The sequence below is a fragment of the Ascidiella aspersa genome, chromosome 7 (genome assembly GCF_963924565.1).
Source record: "Ascidiella aspersa chromosome 7, kaAscAspe10.2, whole genome shotgun sequence".
In the NCBI taxonomy this organism is placed as follows: domain Eukaryota; kingdom Metazoa; phylum Chordata; class Ascidiacea; order Phlebobranchia; family Ascidiidae; genus Ascidiella; species Ascidiella aspersa.
The window spans coordinates 23,912,376-23,933,750 of NC_139453.1; the positions used below are offsets into that span (position 1 = coordinate 23,912,376).

Genomic DNA, 21,375 nt, shown 5'->3' on the forward strand with positions numbered 1-21,375 from the left:
ATCAGTGTCAGACCATATGTAAAGATAAAACAAGACATCACTATAGGCCTACTAAAGAGCCGTGGCAAAGTCCAAATCTAGACCCAGCGTGAAATGTGTAATATCGGGAAATTGCAATCAGCACCCTATCACCAAACACGCAGCCTTGTTATATAAATCAGATTTGAATCCTGAAAACATATCTTTATATCAGAACTCTGTATCGATGACCTTTTTGCTATGACAAACAATACAACTACATAGGCCAGTGGTTGCCGCGACACATTGGGGTGCAATTTACAAAGCTGCCGAGTGATAATTGGGAATATTTAGGAATCTGCATTTTGCATAATGGGTAAGTCTCTTACAACTCCTTGTGTTGGCGTACAATAAATCAAATTACAGTTTAGTACATTGTGCAGGCTGGATGGATGTGTGTTGTTCCTCCAGTTTTTTTCATTGTGACATTGTAGTGAATTACTTTTATGAAAGTTCTATAGCAGGGGTGCCGCAATATATTAACTATTTCTAAAAAAGGTTGGTAACGACTGAACTAGGGTTTTATATTTGGGTCGTAATTTATTATTCAGTTGTCAATTAGAAGAATCACAAGCTATTTTATTCTTATGCTCAATTATTGCTCGTAAACATGGATTTCAATGCAAACCGTAGGTTATTATAGGGTATAGACAATCAAGTTTAGAGAGCCTTATATTCGAAATGCATATCCCGGGAACTAAATATATAAAAACGAAACTACGCATGAACATTAAAATCAATAGCTATTTGGTTGCACACAGCGGCTCTTAAAATTCATAGAAACTAAAAAGTAGCTAATCACTAACCACCGACAGATATAGTTTTTCGGTTTCCAAGCTTTTGGGCATCTTGGTAGAATTCGATCTTGAACAAATTTGAGAGCAAATTTATTGAATTGTAGGCAACGTAGATAACAGCAAAATAGCACACGTTTTTGTATATTTGAATGTGCCATTGTAAACATGAGGTACCCCTTCTAAAAGTATTGCTATGTCCAAATGATGGGAACTTATATCAGAGCGTTGAACATAAGTACGTTTTTTGCTGGCTGCCAAACAAAAGGGTTTTAGGTGGCGCAAAGGTTAAAAAAGGTATAAAAAGCACCACTATATTTTCTACAGTTTCGCTCTTCTGAATATCGCTAGAACAATGGTTCTCAAAGTTTTTTTTTATATTCCTCCCTTTAAAGCGCAAATACTGTGAATTTATTCCCAGCAAAAAGCACGAAGTATTCTACTTTTTTATGTTTTTTATTTATCCCTTCGATGTACCCTGGTGACGAAAAATCAAATAGGCGTAATAGACTCTTTACAATATCAATAATTCCAGTTAAATAAGCTTTTTATTGAATATATGCGATTAAATAACTTATTTTTTATCCATTTTTACTCCCTGAAACAAATTTACACCCCACATTAAAAAATTCCTCCCCAAGTGGCCCCCTTTGAGAACCACTACTCTAGCCTCATCTGTAGCGTTTCAATCAAACGGCCATCTGTAATTCCCGGCCAAGCGCCGGCGCAGGTTCATAGGTCACGGCATCGCGGGAGCACGAGATCACGGCTTTTCCCGCGCGCCCAGATTTTCTCCGGCGCTAAGAAAACTGCGCGAGGCGAACCGGAGCCGGGCAATTATGGCTCTAAAAGTCTCGCCTCGAAAAAAGGGAGTTGGTCGGGGTTTGAAAAGCTTCTGGTCGACTACGGCCGGCGGCGGCGGCGCGAGGCTGATAAAATATTCAGGGCGCGCTTATCGCAGCGGCGAAAACGTGATCGGCGGAAGGCAAACGTGACTGCTGCGGTCGCATGCCTCGTCGCCTTATGACGGGCGGGCTGCACGTCTAAGCGGCTGCGCGGTCTCCAATCGCTTCGTCGCGATTAAGCGGCAACGGACAAAGTTCGGAACGTGTTGTCTGCGGCGCACAAGCAAACTCGTTCAAAACTGCCGGTGTGTGCGCGCAAGCATAACAGCAGGGCTCGAAATGTTAGCATGTATATAGGGTTGGTTGCGCCACTCTCTTAACCGTATAACAACAACTATTTTTATGAGTTGATCCCAATTACGTTTTGATCAGCAACGTGAGGATCAGATATATTGGCCTAAATGCGAGATACGTCATAACGAGGCGTCAAGTAACCTCAATGAACCAGGGGTTATCGTTCGACGTCGTGTACAAATATGCAACCGAAGTCTTACTTCACGTGCGTTATGGAAATCAGCGGGAATCCTTTGGCCGAAAAAGGCACACTTTTGGGGAAGACTTGAGTATCCCCTTCCTTTTCCCATATCCTTTGTCCCAAAGATATAACGCTCCTGAATTATTTCTGTAGTTAGCAAAGTTGTCTTATATTACATCAGAAGCAATGTCACATTGTTTGTTTGGTATAGAAGTCTTTGGAAAGATCAACGGCGTTTTGACTTTTTTGTTTGCAAAGACCAACGACGTTTGACTATGGTCACGAAAAAAAAACAAAAATGCCAAAACAAAATTTTGGGCTAATTCTCAAGTCCATCCGGAATCCCTACCATTCAGTTTAATAAAGGAGACGGCATTTTACAATAGGCTTGCTTTTTCTATCTTGACAAGCTTGCAAATTTGTCAAAGCATTTCGACTTCTGTGCTGTTCTGCCTTGGGTATTTCGCGCATTCTCGTTTCGACAAAATCCGCTAAGCAGACCGCGACAATCGACACCAAACAGCGGTTTACTGCGAAGCCGAACAAACAACGGGAGCCCAAGAAATCGAATGTATGTTTGCACCAATCACAGCGACGAGAAAATGTGGCAGTTTTGTTTTTGCAACGACGGCATTTTTTTAATTCAATTTCTTTGTTGAATTGCGCTTATATTAATCTAAAATTCTATGCTACTGTATGATTCAATTTGTTTTATAGTCTAGTTTAAAATTGTTACATATAAACCTAATAAAATGCAGTTCTCTTGTTAGCTTTGTTGACCGAGTCATAACAATAAAATTTGTTGGAAAAAACTTAAAATTAAATGCAACAAAATTATGAAAATGTTATAATTGTACACCAACCAAAACATTGTGATGTCTGTATAACGTATAATGTGCAGTCATTTGTCATTTATAGTGGTTGGTAAAACTATAGCTACCCAAGTTTTTACATTCCAAATGGTAACTTTGAAATCAAAGAAACTGATATATTTTCGGGTGCACGGATCTGTAATGTATAGCTTTTTAATGAATTGCAAAGTCAAAAAGGTCGAGTAGATCGACATCATCTTAATTAAGACGTCCGATGTGAACTTGTGTCATCTTCAGTGAACGTATAGACAATTAAAATGTCCGGTTACGCTTTGCGTACTACGCCAATGCAGCGACAAGTGTTGGTTAAAATTAATTTGTCTCGATAAGACCCTGATGTAATACTCCCTGTTGCCGTGCTCTGTCGAAAAGTGTTAACGCGATGGGCTTAAACTCGAAAGCATTCCGTTTCAGGTTTGTGACGCACATTAGAAAACGTTGTTCTTTCCTGGAGGCAAAACCGAACCGCGCTTCATCCGAATCGACTTTGCGGCAAAAAGCTTCCGACTAATCTCGCAATCGAGAAAAAGTATTTTTAAGGCAACCGCGGTTGTTTGCTGGCGTTAAACAATTCCTAAAACTTTCTAGCTTTCTGCCAAAAATCGTGCGCACCTTTTGTCAAGCAATACAATTCTAACTTGTTGAACATCCTGATACCTAGACGACAGATAAATAGGCAAACACCAAAATAATGTCGCCTGCATTACTTTCAGGTGGCAAATGCAGTTTAAAGAATATATTTAAAAAAACTGCATATTGCCAGGTTGAAATCTCTATATCTAAGCCTGTGTGTGTACTTATAGTTAAGTTAATGTAATTAGCGACCGCCATTTATTGCAATATGTTCGAAAATCACTAATTAGTCTTCGTCAATCCAAGTTCAACAAGAGTTCAGATTACGGTTTCATTGTTCCGATATACGTCACAAAAAGCTCGGAAACGCCCCTTGGCATTCAACCAATGCGATGTTCGAAAAAGAGCCAAGCTTTTGTTTGGCCTTAGGCTTAAACGAAGGGTGGCAATGCGGTTGCATTCTAAGTATTACATAATAAACGTCACAGTGCAGAAAACGTGCCGGCGTGCAGCCGTAAATAAATCGCAAATCGTCCAACGTGAACTTCGTTCGGCGATCGATCGCATCGACGGACTTTGAGCAGTCTTAAACGGGTCTCATCGCGAGTGCACGGCCTGGCGTTGTGTGTTGTGCCGTCGGACTTGCCCTTTCCCGTCGACAAGATAATGTTGTTGCGGCGCAACATGCAGACGTGGGGTACCAAAGACAGCGTGGCAATGTAATCTCTCGCAACCCTTTGCCGAAAAGGGCCAGGGCGGTCGATCGGCGCTCATTAAACGGGACTTATAAGCCTCTCGTTCGTGTGTTGAACGTTCGAATGCGAATCTTTCCATGACGTTGATCTATAACGTTTGAGGCAACACGTCGAAACGCCAAAGAATGCAGCAAAATAAAGTAGAAACGCTGCAGGATGCGAAATACCCAAAGATAAGCTATGCGTTGTAGATGTGGAGTTTGCGTGACCGTACAACGAGAGTTATTTTATACTGAACGCATATTGGACGTTTCCATTGAGTCCAAATACTCAAAGTGGCTTTTTGTAGTGCTTACAATCAACGTCACACAGCTTTGGAAACTCTTATGTGCCCATCCGCATATAACGAACTGATTGTATGAAGGAAACTACAGAATTATTGCACAAATATATCAACCATCAAACATATGTGAGAAAAATATGTAAATTTTGTTTATTTGACATCACTCTATTGTTGAAATGCTCATGATCAATTTACCTCAGGCACATCGTTACACCGTTCAAATACATCAATGTCGTGTTTCACAACACTCAAAATGTTGCAAAGATATAGAGCTCAATAGATATATAACCATTAAGCTATTTGTTTACACCCTTTGTAGACTTTGAAATGAAGACGTTTCAGTTCTAAACTTAAATAGTAATTTATTCATTAGGAATAACCAAAGCGGTTCTATTCTTTGCTGTGTTAAGATTTATTTTACTTACCACAAAAAATATTTCAGTTATAACATTTTTAAGCAACAGTTCAAGCAAGTTTAAATGGGAGCCATCCGAGTTTGAACTCGGCAAAAGATCTCAACCTTACAGGGAAATCGATCAACGTTACCGGGAAACTTATCACTCGCATCTCTTTCAAATTTTCGCAGTTGTACCAGCCTTGCTAGGCGAGCAATTTAGCCCTGGTTTCGAACTAATCACCACCATTTACAGCGAAGTAAAACCACGCGAAAGGCAGTCGAACGAAAAGGTCAATGTTTTCGGCATAGCATTTTTTTCGCCATACTCACACCGAACCGCTTTACATTCATGCTGAGACTTTTAGAATTGGCGAACAACTCAAATCGAATAATCACGTACCCGATCGTGGTATGGCCTTTCGGGATTCGTTTGATTTGACAACGGTGCTGCGACGTTGCGTGCACAAGCAGTTACATTACTAAACTTCAAAAATAACCAGCAGTTACTAGTATCTTCAATATTAACCCAAACTGAGTTTCGCAAAATTGTTTGCCGGAAACTGCGAGGTTTTAATAATGTTGCCCTAAGTTAACAATTATTTCGACATTCGAAAAATAAAGTTTTGACTTTAAGCCTTGATAAAAGTCATTTTTGTTTTCCTAGATTAATTTTATTCTAAGCGGTTGTGGAATTGTAGGCCTAAACATGCCTACGAAAACATGATATGTCGGTCATGTGAGTCGCAATAGAATACACAAAATGGCGACAAATTTTAACGGTCATATCGTGGTGTAATAAACGGGTGCAGGAGACTGCCATGGTTTTTCGTCAAATTTGTTCACTGCTTTTTAAACGAAAAAAAAAATTTAAACTTACTAAATTGTGGCAACGTTATTTCCATTTTGGCAACAGGTATAGGTTAAATAAAAATCGCCTAAACATAAATTACACCAATGTAGCAATGCAGTTTGCTTTAAAGGTAACTTTTCGGCTGGTCGATAAAGTAGCTGTTTATACACAACCATGTGCAAATTCAATTTTTTTATAAATTACTTTATAAAAACAGCTTCCTACCTAAGATAACCACGTTTTTGACCAAACACAACGCAAACTACGTTTCGCACTGCCGTACAAAGACAAAGCCAAATACTTCGCGTTATTTCCTAATACAAAAATTCTTAAAAGGTCAATCGCTAAAAATCGTACACAACACGCATGTCCACACAAGTGTTCGTGATAATTTATAGTGAATTGAGACAGGAACTCAACGAAAAAAACAAAATATAGTCGCCTCTTTTGAAGTCGGCGACAGCTAAAATAAGTACCCTTTGGCTATGTTATACCAGGGTTAAAAGTTGGGTTCCTTTTTTTTTCAGGAACGAAGCAAATAGTTCTTACCGGAATTAATGTCTTACCAGATTAACGGATTTTTTCGAGGCTGACGTCAGCTCATAAAGCATGTAGCTTTAAAAAAACTGGGTTTAGCTTTCGATGACGTGTACAAATATTCAATGAAATAGGCAAACATTGTTTCACGCCATAGCGTTGGGATCAGGATATTTTTAGCCGTACGTCTAATTATTTTACCGGCACACACATTTCGGATCGTTCAGGCTTACTTTCACCACTGCATGGGTCGCACAACCTTTTTTGGCCCCGTTTTCACGGTTTCCAAGATAAACAAGAAATGGAACCCGATTGTTGCACCACCCAACTAATCCCTGGTGGAATACACCTTCATATAATCAACAACTATACGCCGATCGCAACGGATCAAAACACTCACCAGTGTGAATCCGAATGTGCTCCTTGAGATGCTGAGAGAGACGAAAGCTCTTGCTGCAGTGCGGACACTTGAAGGGCCTCACGTCGGAGTGGATCATCTGGTGTCGGTTGAGATTCTCCACCAGCGAGAAATGCTTGCCGCAGATATCGCACGCGTGCCGAGGCCGGGTTTCTTCGAGTTGCTCTGCATGCAAAAATAATATCTAAATTTTAAAAAAAAATGTTTGGTTATTATTTGCGCACAAACACCTATAAGCATCATAGCGTTCTAATCGCGAATTTTATGGACATCGACGATATTACAAAACATATATGCAAAGTTGAAATCTAAATCACAGTATAACTTAATAAAGATCACAGGATGAGTGACATAAGATTAGTTCGTCTCATATTTTATTTGTACATAGATCCGTGGATTATAGCTAAATTTTACTGAGATTTGATACAATAGTAACCGAGGTATAACAAATGCTTAAGACCCAAATAAATCCTTGAATCCAGCTATTTCACAACAGGGTTTATTTTGAAAACTGGATCTTAAGCGAACGAGATGTTGTGAACAAAGAAACAAAAGTTTATTTTATGGTGCTTCATTTGCGTTAATCAAGGTTAATACTTGAATTTATTCTGTCATTAAGTTAATACGAACTACTTAACTTATAGCTTAGCTTTTTAGGGCAAAATGACTTTTACTCACCTTTCGTTACTTATTTAGGTATGTTGCCAATTACTCCTGATATACGCCACGGCTGTTTTAATGAATGAAGAAATACCGCTAATGTTTTTATTTTATACCTTAAAAATGCAAAATAAAATTCCGATAAGGCTTTTACCTGCTATGACGCGTTGCACATATGCACTACAAATTCGCGACATGTGATAAGGATTAACAGGTGATTCGCAACATCAGTATACGTTGACGAATTTTTCGAACCAAAGTAATCCAAACATCGGAAGAAGAAAACTACTTAATTTTACTTAAGTTTTACAATTTTAAATAAGTTTTACAAACAAAACCTGATACGAAACATAATACACTTCGTTTATCATGTTACCCTCGAAATAAAGTTTTTTAAGAGGATTAATATCAGATAAATTAATAAAAGATACGCCGTCCGAAACAAAAAATATTTATATACAATGTCTGTTTATTATGTTGACTTTGTAGTGGCTGCCGTTATGTTCACTTTCAATATTTCAGTAAATTTTTCAAAGTTTTAATCATTGTTCACCAAACGTAAGATGAATTTCGAAGGTCGCATACGAACATTATATAAATAACCTAATATTAGAAGCAGTATAGGCATCATCGCAATCAACGAAATATGGAACCTCAGAACAAGCGTGGTATCTGTCGTTGCCGAAAGAGACAGAACGTCATCCTTAGTCCATATTTTAATCGGAATTATTATATCCTACCTGGGAACGTAAAACGTTCCTCATCTGAAACGAGTACTAATACGCATCATTAAAAACTTTCTATTTCTAATTGTAGGGTCAAATATACACGAAAACAATGAGGTACAATTGCTTTTCGAAAACGTTGCAATTAAAACTAACCAACATAAACATTTAGAAGCGATATGCAAAACGAGAACTTTTTATTTCAAAACAACCCTAAACTTACGTGGTACAACGCTGCTTGCAACACACACCTAATTTTTGACAACCAATATTCGTAAATTTTCAAGTTAAAAAATAAAAAATCTGCCACGAAGTAAAAATAACAGACACATTAAAGACCCGACAGCATACCAAGGATTTTACAATGATAAAAACTCTGCCATACGTCACATTTGTAAAAGAACTTTAGTTTGTCTCAAGACGATAATCTATTAATCTTATCAGCAAATTCTTGGTGATTTCACTGATAAATTTGTGAAAAACAAAAAATAACTGTGCAAACCAAAACGCCATTTTGCAAATTAAAAAATATGAAAAAGGTAACTGAAATTCTGTTATATTACTAAAAAATCTGTTAGTTATTATAATAGCCTTATGGTTACCAAATTTATTTCCCAGTAAATTTTTACCTCGTCTGTGCTTTTCCTAAACCTATAACCTTCCGCATCTGTTTGATGTTTATTACTAAGGCACATGTCCCTAAATTGAATGTTTCATTGGCCAAACAAAATGAACGAAACAATAAAAATCAGACCGTTAAGTTGTATTACGGGTAATGCGAAATGCCGTTTTCAGACAAAAGACCGCAATATGTGGTTTTAGAATAACTGACGACTTTAAAGAACATTAACCAAACTTGCAAATTCAAAAAGGCTATACTCCGCATCCAACTATGCCTGAAACCTACTTCCGCTAAAGACCATCATGACATTACTGACTTTCAGGGTAAGAGACTTAATAACGTTGCATCGACGGCGGCGGTCGGGCTAAAAGAACTGGCGGGAAGTCGCGGCGGCCTGTAAGGTCTTGCTGCGGGGCGATTTTATCGCGACAATAAGAATCAATTGAACTTCGATCCCGCAAATCGCACCTGGGCCGCGGTAACCTGAATGAACTGAACTCACCTTCGGCGCACGCTTGAGAAAAGCGCGTAAACAGCTATACTGTCGCGGGCAAAACGCGGAAGCTAACATATATTATACGTCGTGTTGCCGTTTTGTTTTCAAAGTTTGACGACAACGGAACTCTGCTATAGCTGTTGTCCTTTTCGCATAACACTCGCACTATGGCTTGGCTGCCTTCGCTTTAGCGATCAATGCTTTTTCAAAATGCTTTTTCAAAGGTTGAATTCGCGCGAACTATAAAAGTTTCCATTCTCGCCCGCCTTTTTGTAACGAAGGGTGAGGGGAAACAAGCAGGTAAAATCTTGCCGAACAAACGGTACAGGAAAACGGTGTGAGCTTGCGGGCAGATAAAGAAACGTGTTTTTTTGCTTTAAGATTCGATCTGCGGTTTTCTGGCGCATGCAAACGCTGTATATAAGGATGGCAAATGTTGACGATACACATTAGGAAGAGCTCCTCAGCCTTTCGTCAACAAATAAATAAACTGGGCGATGATTTGTTCGCCCTCTAGAATGTAAATTAATCGGTTCTAGAGTCCAATCCAGTGATTCCCAAACTTTTTTCGCTCGCGGCACACTAAATATATTTTAAATATTTCGACACACTTTTAACAGAACAACAATAGAGTCAGTTTACAATCGCCCTGACAAACTGTATGTAAATGTCTCAAAGTGATTAATTTGTATTGGGTATAGTGCGTATTCAAGTCTGAAATGCTTGCGCGTATGCCTATTTGTAAAACAAATACTCTATTTTCCGAAATTACAAAAAGTTTCGCGGCACACTTGACAATTTCTCGATGGACAATAGTGTGCCGCGGTACACAGTTTGGGAATCACTGGTCTAATCTGTTAGAAAAACCTAACTATGGCTTATGCCCACCGCTATTCTTTCGCGTTAATTCATTTCTCTTAATCCTCTTTTTTTCTGTGATCGAACATCGTTTACCCAACTTTAAAACTGTCTCGTATAAAATCTGACACCGTCGTTGTGCAAATGAACACTTTGGTTTCAAAACATCAAAAATTCAAATTTTTTTTTAACTCTAATGATCATCGTCCTAACATCTAAGTTTTTTTTTTTTTTTTTTTTTTCTAAGTTATACAAAAATGCCCTATTTACATTAAGGTGGGAACGATGTGTTTTGGCTACTATGCTTTGTGGCCAATAAATTGTGAAGCAAATGCGCGAACCCCTTAAAACTTCATCACGAATCCCAGTTTCATCGGTCTAAGATCTTTCGGTCTGTCGGCACCAACTATAAACGACGCAGTCTTCTTCTCGACAGGCAAATTATCAATTGCCGGACACAAAACCTTCTTCGACCGCCTCGCCATCTCTAACTGCCAATCGCGGTCGTCAAATTTTTTGCAAAAAGGTTTAGCGCCTGTGCACCGAGGAACTTTGCCGAGCAGATGGGGAGAATTTTTTTAAATTGAAGCCGCCGTCTATTTTTGTTCGGGTTTATTTCGGGCTGCGGCGAGCTAAAATTACGACCGCTCGGGCAAGTTGCCCCGATTTCAAAAGCCAAGAAGTCGCCCGCTACTGCACTTACTTGCACTGGAGGGCAAGTTTGGATTGACAGGCCAGTAAAATCGCTTGCAAATCAACGGCGACGCAGATTTGAGGGCAATCAAAATCGAAGATGACTTCGGGTTTCTATTTCGGGGCGACCGTGCCAAATCGAGATGCGGATATCCCAGTTGGAACGTTTGTGTACGTTTTGACGCGAGCACAATCGCTGAGCGAAGCCGAGCCGGTATTAATAGCAAATAGGGAGAGGGCACGCAATCTGAAAGGGAAACCGTGCCAGTCAAATGTGCTGTCGAGTTTGAATCTCCGACTGTCAACCTTCTCAAAGTCGTGTACCTTGGTGAAGCGATTTACGCCAGGTGTTTTCTGTCTATTTACTGTTTTATGTTAGACACGCGGTTGACAACCACTTTTTTAGCGGTGCTGTTTTCAAGGCCTTATTACCGCATAGATTTTATCGCAAACCCTTGGCCGAGACGTTTGCGAACGAACGTGTTTTCACCATTCAATTTTCTTTTAGATTTGCAACGCCGATATTATTCAGTTCCGTGTTCTTAAGGTAAAGTGTATGTCGCATTCCAGCACGATCGGAAACAAACGCAAGGTTAAGCAAAGGCTATGTATACTTACAAGTTTTTAACGAATTATTTTTCATGCTGTTTAGAATGCCCGTATAGACCTGTCAACAAAACGAAAAGTACTCAGGTAGCGGCTCACCCAGCAGTTTAAACGTTAAATAAAAATTTTAATCACACAAAATGTTTTGCGTTAGCAATTCTTTACCTGCAAACATAACATTTTCTAATCGGCTTATAGTTGCTATTTAAACGGGTTTACGGTTTCAATTACGAATATACAACTCTTCAAGCTTGGTTAACTGTAATATGTTTTAAATCTTTACCATCGTAGTATTCTGTCAACAATAAGTGTCCGACTGGGAATGTTGTTTTAGTATCTGCCCAAACAGTATTGCAACAACAAACAATTCAACTTTTTTTGCTTTGTAGCACTAAAGTGGATATGGTATATGTTGCACCGATTATTTATCGTTTGTGTGTGCGTTATTGTTTCTCAGTTTTATCTTTCGTTTTCCTATTTCTTTCTCACTCAAGTAAATTATATCGCTTTTTCACTTTTGCACCTCACCTTTCACGCTTTATTTCTTATCTTATCGCGTTTTCCGTTGGCACCTAATAATTATTTACGTTTGACACACACATTTTCCCTCTCGTTGTTGTAGTTGGCGTAAACGAAAACCAATACCGGCAGTCGTGTTTTGGGGCTAGCTTGGTATCATTATAGAAACCCTGGGAATTTACGTTGCTGTCACCTTTAAGGCGTTGGCCGCTTTTCGTTGTTTTAGTGTTTTATTATTTTACTTGTCGCCTATTTTTATATAATTAAAAGACACGCAACGTAGCGCTTGGCAGCCGACAGGCCATGAAGTAGAGTTACCTAAATTTATAAAAGATATTGTTAGCTACGAGTTTCGCTACCCATTAGCAATGCCCGTAGTCCGCTCGAAAACCCAAATGATGCATAACTCGTTTGTTTGCAAGTCAATTCGACTCTGGAATAGTCTCCCGGCGAAATTGCGGGCTGTATCTTCAGTTTCAATATTTTTTAAAAATATTAAACGTCATTTTTTCTATAAATCGACCAATACACACCACCTTTACGGAAAGAATCCTAAAATTACTGCTGTCCTTTGTATGTTGAGATTAGGCCACAGTCCACTAAATATAACATATACGTTTCGTACTTGTTTTTGCGGAGCTTCTGAAACTCCAATACATTTGTTTTTTGAGTGTCCACTATTAACCGCCGAAAGGTCCGTTTCAATGAGCGCAATTTGTTCTCTGTAAGTCGATAATTCTGTAATGTCACGGACTGCGTTGTATTCTTTGTCTCATGCTACTTTGTTGAATTACATTCTGTTCGGACATCCTGATTTAACTTGCTCTGAATCTCTCCTTTTATTTAACGCTGTACATGACTTTTTGCTAGCTTCTCGTAGATTTTGATGCAAATTCTTTCCAGTGTCCAGTATTAATTTATTACGTGTTGTTCCTTAAAATTGTTTGTCGTTAAATCAATAAAAAAAAAAAAAAAAAAGTAGAGTTCTGGAAAAGTTTAACGTAATATGTATAGGAATCTGGGTTCTAATTTGTGGAAGATTGCTCATACTTTTGTGATACATGGTTTAAGAGTATAGCAAAAGTTGCTTTAATTAAACATTCCTCAACGAGGCTCAAATAATTACAGGGGCGCTACAATTATAAAAAAAAAACTATGGTTAACCAAGCCAGGAATGATCGTTCAGTTTAAACAAAATTGTCCAACCTGATTTTATTCTTTCGCAGGATGGCAATTCTTTTGTGGGCGGAAAAGCCGAGTCTGCTTGCTGTGATGGTTTTTCGCCGCGACCTTGGTGACCCGGTGAGTGTTCCGTTATCTGTCGCACAAACAAAATTCCGTTCGTTAAATCGCCCGAACAATGCAATGAGATAATTAAGATCTGACAGAATCCGATCACAACGTTCGCTCTTCGATGGCTAGTTTTTGTAACCCTGCTTTGCTAAGCGTGATAGCTGTCCACGTAGAAAACTGTTTTAAATATGTAAACAACAATTGTCTCTTCTCAGTTACCGAAATGTATTTAAAGTATTAATGCAAACGTTATTTCAATTTAGGTGGAAACAAAGGAAAATCTCAAGCGCTAAAAAAACAATTTAGTGTTAATTATATCATTTTAGCAATACTGATTTAAATGTATAAACTATAACATAAACAATTGTTTAAAATAAACGCATTATCCTTGCTTAAATTCCGTTTTGGTAGACATGTTAAAAATTGAATCACACATAATAGATTTGTGTTTCAAAAAGGGGCACCGTTAAATTATGCGATAAATCCTAATTGGCTATCCCCCATATCAAGACGCCGTACAAAATACCTCGTGTTGAAGCAACAAGGCAACGTAGTTGAAGACTTTGCCGCAAACTTTACAGACGTGATGGTCCGGTTGAAACGGCATTTGGTGACATCTAACGAAAAACACGAGGTCGTAAAGTTTTACACAAAGAATATTTATTACTCGAACTGTGACAAAATCGGATACGGCTATGTTTTTCGGCATTAAACGAAATACAGATACAGGCAGGAAATATAGCTTTGGGTCATATAACGCAAACTAACGCTTCACAAAGCTAAAAGTTTAAAAATCACAGTCCTGATATTAAACGCCGCGTATTTGGGGTTTTAAATCATAGGCAAAATTTCTGGTAGTAACTTAACCTAGGCCGGTATATATAACTATACATATAGCCTATACATGTAAATATGTATATATCTTTTGCAGTTAAAGTACTCGTCACTTACCCGTAGGGTGATTTTGGTTCATTCACGTACATCGGTTGATTTGCGGCCTGCTTTATGGCAGTTAGTCCAACGTTAATGGGAAACGTCTCAACTTGCGCCAGTGTTAATCCACCGTTAGCTAATGATCAATTTGTCTTCCCTTTACGTTTCGCTATGAAATGAGTCAAAACTGCGATTCGAGGAAATGTCAGAGTTACAGCTCCCGACTATATTTCAAATGACTACTGAAATGCTAAAGGTTTACCAGTTATAAAACTATTTACAGTTTATTTAAATATAAGGTGCTTCTAAAACTTTACCAATCTGCATTTGTGTTGTTTTTTTGTCTATAATATACATATAGACTTAGAGACTAACTGCTTAATTGAGCACAATGGACAGGAAAGCTTAATTTGACTTTCTAGAAAGTTGTACAAAGCCGTTTCGTCTGTGTCACTTTCTCTGTCTAAATAAAGTTGCTTAACTCCGTCATCGCGTCTACCTTAAATAGCCCTAAGGAAGTTGAACAATTAGCACGATGAACCGTTATTTTCCCTTTGGAAATAGACAAGGGCATCGCGACCTAGCTCGCGCCAACGTTTCAAGGCGACCTGCCAGCTACCTTTTTCAAGCAAGTTGACAGTCGCCGCCTGGCCACCTCACTGTTCTATTCTTCATTGAGCTTCTCTCCCCGTTTCAATTTTCGAACCTCCCACGCGATTAGTCCGTCGGCCGCATTACGCCACGAACAATGGAGCTTCACATTAGCCAGCCAATATAGCGAACAATTAGAATGGAATACGCCAGGGTCGCTTTCTATGCACACGGCTCGCCATTTGCGTGAACCCCGGCGATCTTCTATTACGAAATGATAACAGCGCGTCGGCGCGTTTAGAAGGGCACAGGCAACGTTGCCGAAAAGGGGAACGTTTTAATTTGTCCCCGCGCCCGCTTTTAATGAGACGCTATCCAGTTGATGCGCCGCCGCCGCCATCCCTGCAAGGTGTATGGCAGCATATCGCTCACAACACCGGGAGTTGAAGCCTTGGAAAGCTAAGGAACATATTGCGACCAGCCAAAATCAAGCAACTGCGTTAAAACATTGTTTTGCGAAATATTGCAAGCTCCCTATATGGGACGAACACAGCATGTTAGAATAAATATTAAGTCTATGATTAATGTGGTACAGTAAAAAGAAAATAGAAAACATTTTGGGTGAATTTTTATTTTTGAAGGACCACCGGTCCGCAAAACGTGTTTTAAAATTTTGCCGGACCGTAAGCTAAAACGGTTGAGAACCAGTGCCCTAACTAACCTGGCAACTAATACCATAGAATACTATTACACAAATACGATTGTCAAATTTCATGTAAATTGTTAGTGCAACAATGTGTCACGTCGCCAAACCTAGTTCGCAGAAATTGCTTAATAATGGTGACAATAGACGCCAGTCACGCAGCAACTGAATTGAATTCCAACTATTGAATAAAATAAAACTAACTAAGGGCCGAATTTTTCCAGGGCTTAAGGCTATAGCCTTATTAGCCTAATGGTTAATCCGGCCCTGATTAAGCACTGCGGTAAACAACAATTAGCGATCAGGTAACGCTGCAAAGTATTACGAAACTAAATATGTCACTTGTTAATTGTAATAGACGAAGGATAAAATCAGTGTCTGCTAACCTAATTTGGCTTGCGGCGCTGTACAAAAATTATAATTTGTATTTGCGGCATGCTCATTAGTATTTTCGCTCAGCGGTTTACTGTAACGTCACAATAAACGAGAGTAAAATTGAAAAACAAAAAAAAAACTGTGCTGCGCAGAAAGGTTAAAAAACCTTTTAGAATCTAGATCAGCGGTTCTCAACCAGTGGGCCATAATAACATTTGAGGCTGGCCACAGACCAATTTAAAAAAGCTTGATTTAGTTTCATTTGTGTCACTATATTTAGTTTTACAGGAAAAATGGCTTGGGGAGGATTTAAAAAGGAATGTAAATTTATTGTTCAGCGCCAAGTATCACACTAATGCACGGTTGAAGTATAATAATCTGTTTTGAAATTTGTTCTGCTGTGTTTTGTTCGAAACCTATTTCACAGTTTTCTCCTTCATAAAATTTGGGCCACGAAAGAAAAAAGGTTAAGAAACACTCATCTAGATATTACAATACTACTAACGTCTCTCGGCTGCCCGGTTGGAATCACTGGATTAAATGAACAATATACTTTCAGTTTTTTAAACTTTAAAAGCAGCGCTTTTTAATGGTGTAACAATCTTTTCTGCCGTTGTGCTGTTATATAGTTTGGGATTATGGTAATTGAAAGAAATAGTTGTATATTTACTGATGGCGTGTCACAAAGCTTTGAGGATATCTATACATTTTGGATAAACACTTATACCACATTTGTTCAAACACACCATTCTTGTGACTTAGCAAGTTTATTTCAAACATCAGAGAAGCACATGTCTCTAACTTGAAATATAGACCAAAAAACAAAAGTTTTGATCGTCAACGTATATCTTAACACAGTGAGTGGCAAACTGTGGGCCGCGGTACAAATGTGTGCCGCAGAGCCATTTTTAGTGGGCCGCGAGTAACTTTTAAATAGCTTAGTGTTAACATGTAGCTCTAGTTGTGGACCGCGTGATAGCCATACATTCATTGCACTTTGTTATAGAAATACATGTTGTTCAGAATTGTTATGTTGTCTCAGCATGGTTCAGATCCATGTGCCAAATGTGGTCCTAAGTAGCCTACCTGTCGAACTATATATTTTAAATATTTTTGCCAACTTCAAATATATGTAAACGCAATATTTTTCTCGCTTCGCACATATATTCTTAGTATGTTTTACATTATGTCGTGTCAGTGTTTCGGCCATCAAGGCGCCGTGTAATACTTCACCTTAAAAACAAATATGCTCAATCCGCCACTGTTTTTGTACTGGTTTTACATAGTGGGCCTTCAATAGCTCTGAAAAGAGAGCTTTCGGCCGCGACAAAAAAAAAACTGCCGACCACTGTCTTAACACATAGATTCCCTCAAATAAGTTTCGGATTTGAAAATATAAAACAGTTACTTTACATCAAATATTTTAAACATTTTATTTTGCCAAAAAGGGCTGCAAACGGCAATATGAAATCAAACAAATAATACTAAACGTACAATGTAACTAAAATGATAAACCTTTGGTTAACAGATAAGAATACATAAAGTGCAAAACTCGACCTACAAACAACATTTAACGTTTAGGTCGTGTACAGTACTCTAAATAAACTAATATCAATAGCGATTCTGAAATTTCGGTCTGAGTGACAAACAACCAATTACAAATGATGAAGGACCCCTACTTTGTTTAAAAAATGGTCCAAAAATGACGCCATAAATTAACATCACAATGCGAATAGACTTTATAAATCTGCTGATTTCGGTCAAAAAATGTGAAAGTGAAAAATGGACTAAATACAATCAGCGCAAAACGTTTTATTTTTAACAAAGCTGTCTTTTTTGAAAAATGTATTACTTCCTAGAAATCAGGGAGTCGGACCCTTTCCGGTTCAGGTTCGGTTCGGGTTCAATGAATTTTTTTCGGAATCCTGTTCAGTTTCGATTCGGAGCAATTTAAAAGTTCCGGTTCAGCTCTGGTTAAACCATCGTTATTTCAAAAGGGGTTCATAAAGTTCCGGTTCGGATACATAAGTTGCGTTTAATTAAAAACTGTGGGTCAATAAATGTGAGAAGGATTGAATAGCAAGTCCTATTTAACCTAAGTTTCGTAACGTACTGAACAATATGCAGTTCATTGTTTAAACATCTAAAAAATAATGAATAAAAAGTTCTCTGTAAAATACAAGTTTGTGACGTCAAACGCATTCTTGGCCGGCTCGGGGTCAGTTAAGGTTCAGGAACTTTCGAAGATTTCGGTTCAGTTCCGGTTCGGCTCCTTAAAATCTTATAAAAATTGGTTCAGGTTCGGTTACGGTTAGGAAAAAATGGCCCAAAACCGGTTCATAAAGTTCCGGTTCGGATTCGGTTCGACTCCATGCTAGAAATACACGAATATTTTAATTAGGACCTCATGGACCCCCTAAAACTACCTCACGGACCCCAAGGGCTCCATGGACCCCAATTTAAGAACCCCTGCGTTAGAGGATAACAGATAAAATTGGTTTGGAACGGCATCGCAAGGATAACAGTGAAAGGTTTTCCCTATTGTATATTTTAGAATAAAAACACAGGCTTCCGAATTTTTGGCAGGTCCAAAACTTCGATGCATATCTAGTTCTGTTCAGTTCGGTCCGTAGATCAGGGTTCTCGCCAGCGACTCGTAGTTCACGATCCCCTCGCTCATCGGATCTGCGTCTCGGATCAGTTCGTCCACTTCGTCCTCGGTCAACACCTCGCCCATTGACGTCATAATCTCCCGAAGGTCGCGGCATTTTATCATTCCTGCGAGGTTCAGAACTCGGTCGTTTGTGTATCTTAATGGAATCTGGCACGATTGGTATGTAGGTTTCTGCAGTAGCATTAATTGTTTATGAATAAATAAGTAGCATTGATATTACGTATATTTGCAGCTAACAATGCCAATGTATTCCCGGGAAGTGAGAATAGAACAGAGCTTTGGATATCCTTGATTGCTCATTAACAGTGTTGTATAACGACTTATGTCAATGACTTAACTTGACTTAAGTTACTGTTTTCAAATGACATCACTTGACTTACGTATTTTGGGTAAAATGACTTGACTTAAGTCATTTGGAGAAATGACTTAGGTTTAAACCTTGTGGTTTTAAACAATTTGTTTGCTATATTTTGCGATTATAATATTTTTTACTAGCTCATACTGTAATCGGACGAGGTATTAGTTTTAATATCATAGTTTAAAAAATGGTTTGGGGAGGAAATCCTGACGGCAAGGAACCGCGAGGTGCAATGAGACCCTCATTTGATGCAATACACGAAATCGCACATAACCTATATGGCACTTAAAACACATATAAGCCTATGTGTGGAACCAGGATTCCTGTAAACCGTACCATAGTGCGATTTGCAATTTCGCCCAAATTTTAAATGTGATATACTTTGTGCTGGTCAAATTATATGGTCAATTATATTCTGGAAGTAAGATAAAGATTAATTTTGCCTGTAGCTATCTTTTTTTATCTTCGGACACAACGCCTTCTATAATAACTTTGCTTTTTCAACAACAACTTTTCACACAAAGCGTTTTACCAATTTTGCTCACAGACAGAAATAAGATTATAAAGGCACCGACGTTTACAAAAAGAACGGATTTCTTTAAAACGCGAAATGTGATCCTTATTCTTGCTGATGCTGTGTTTTGACAAATCATGTGCTTTTGGGATATAGCTTTTACGGCGGTGATTCAATAATTTCTATATGTACATCATTTCGAACCTGTCAGACCCTTGTCGAATCGACGGAACGCCTCCAGCAGCTCGTCATCGGGATTCCCCTGAATCGATGCCTGGTTTAAGATCTTTATGAAGCCGTCCCACTCGACGATGCCGTTGCCTTCTGGGTCCGCCACCTGCGCGAATACAACTTAAATACTCAAAGTGTTATTTAATCAGTATAACATAAGATCGTTGCTTTCTTTAAAATTGTAACATCTTCTAAAACTCCTGGGATAAAATGTATATTGGTACATTAGAAGGGTTGCTAGAAATATTAGACAAATTAGCCAAGCATACAGTAATGAATGAACTTTCTGTTCCTACATACCCATGCTTGTCGGACCATTCTTACTGTACGGCCGGGCCCTGAATGGTTTAATGCCAATATGACATCAAGTATCGTTGCAAGGTATTCACAGGCTTGGTCAATTTGTATGCTGTTGCTACCATGTATAGCATACCAAAAAGAAGCTCTTTAGGTACTGAGTTATTTTATCGTTTCGGTTACGTATGAAGGATGCTTTAAACAAGTGAATGCAACAACACCACACCACGTAAAGTAAAACGACACGAAAACGGTCACTTTGTTATATTTTGTTCGTTTTACTGTATACTGCAACTTTTTGCAGTAGTGAGATTTAGCAGCATTTGTTATAACCTCTACACAGCATACAAGACGATATGACATTCACTTGACCTTCAGCCTTTCTTTGACCCACGCTTCAGTTGGCACCTGGCCACATGCCCGCAGCACCGTTCCGAGGTCTTCGCTCAATATTGCCCCCTCGTGGCGATAATCAAATGCGGCAAAGTTCTGACGAAATTGCGTCATCTGCTGATCGGTAAAGTTTGGTTGTTCCGGCGCTTTTGACATTTTTTACGTTCAAAGATTCTCTGTAATTCGAACAAGAATATATTTATTATTAGGTTCGCAGTTTGTTTTTGGTATATCTGGTATACGGATGTTTCAAACTCGCTGAAGCGGTTGCGAAATGTTAAATTTAGGTTTGTAATCTTTTTTGTGGTGTCTATCGCTGTTTTAACAGTCGCCTGGTTTGCGTTAGACCACTAGTTGTTTACCTGTGGTACATGCATCACTAAAGCACTGTTTGTCAACTAGGACGGGACCAAAAATTGGGTGATCGACTTGAGTTCGATCCAAAACTTCTTCAAAATTTAAGGAAACTGTGTGGGAAAAACGAAGACATGGATTTTATCAATCAAATTCGATCTTATTTATGCTAATTTCTGAAGTTTCGTACGCTTACAAAAATATAGTGAAAATAATTGCGTCAAAAAGGTTCGCTGTTGTCCCTAAACTTAACATTTGGATCTCCGCGTAACAATGTAAACGAAGCCTTTTAATGTACTGCGTGAACAGCTTTTAAGACTTCTGCCTAAGTTAAAAAATTAGCGAACGTATAATATTGCAACAGCAATAGTATACATCTTTGTCAAAAATAATCGACCTATAATAATTTAAAATCTACGGCACTAGCGCTGCTAGCAAGATTTTCTTCATTGATTTTTGTATTTAAATAAACATTAGTAAATCTGAGAAAATTATTTTAAAGCCAGGTGGCAAGCAGCGGCAGTTGAACGACGCTGGGTGGAACGCTGTCAGTGAAGGTTTATAGTCAATTGATTAGAATATACATCGTATGTTAGGCAAACG

General features: G+C 38.6%; 1 protein-coding gene across 1 annotated transcript; it reads right to left on the reverse strand.

Annotated features, from left to right (window-relative positions):
• Nucleotides 1–17,666: 17,666 nt before the first annotated feature.
• Nucleotides 17,667–20,587, reverse strand: LOC146138560 (calmodulin-like). Its single transcript, XM_083394150.1, has 3 exons — nucleotides 20,398–20,587; nucleotides 19,702–19,834; nucleotides 17,667–18,729 (listed from the first exon to the last, which is right to left on the reverse strand). The coding sequence occupies exons 1-3, from the start codon at nucleotides 20,572–20,574 to the stop codon at nucleotides 18,569–18,571; spliced, it is 471 nt and encodes a 156-aa protein (XP_083250276.1). The 5' UTR covers nucleotides 20,575–20,587; the 3' UTR covers nucleotides 17,667–18,568.
• Between the last annotated feature and the right edge of the window lie 788 nt (nucleotides 20,588–21,375).

Coding starts and splice junctions, on each gene's coding strand:
- LOC146138560 (XM_083394150.1), bottom strand. CDS start 20,574: ATGTCAAAAGCGCCGGAACAACCAAACTTTACCGATCAGCAGATGACG. Junction 19,835..20,397: donor GGGTCAAAGAAAGGCTGAAG/GTCAAGTGAATG, acceptor GTATTCGCGCAG/GTGGCGGACCCAGAAGGCAA. Junction 18,730..19,701: donor ATTCGACAAGGGTCTGACAG/GTTCGAAATGAT, acceptor TGAACCTCGCAG/GAATGATAAAATGCCGCGAC.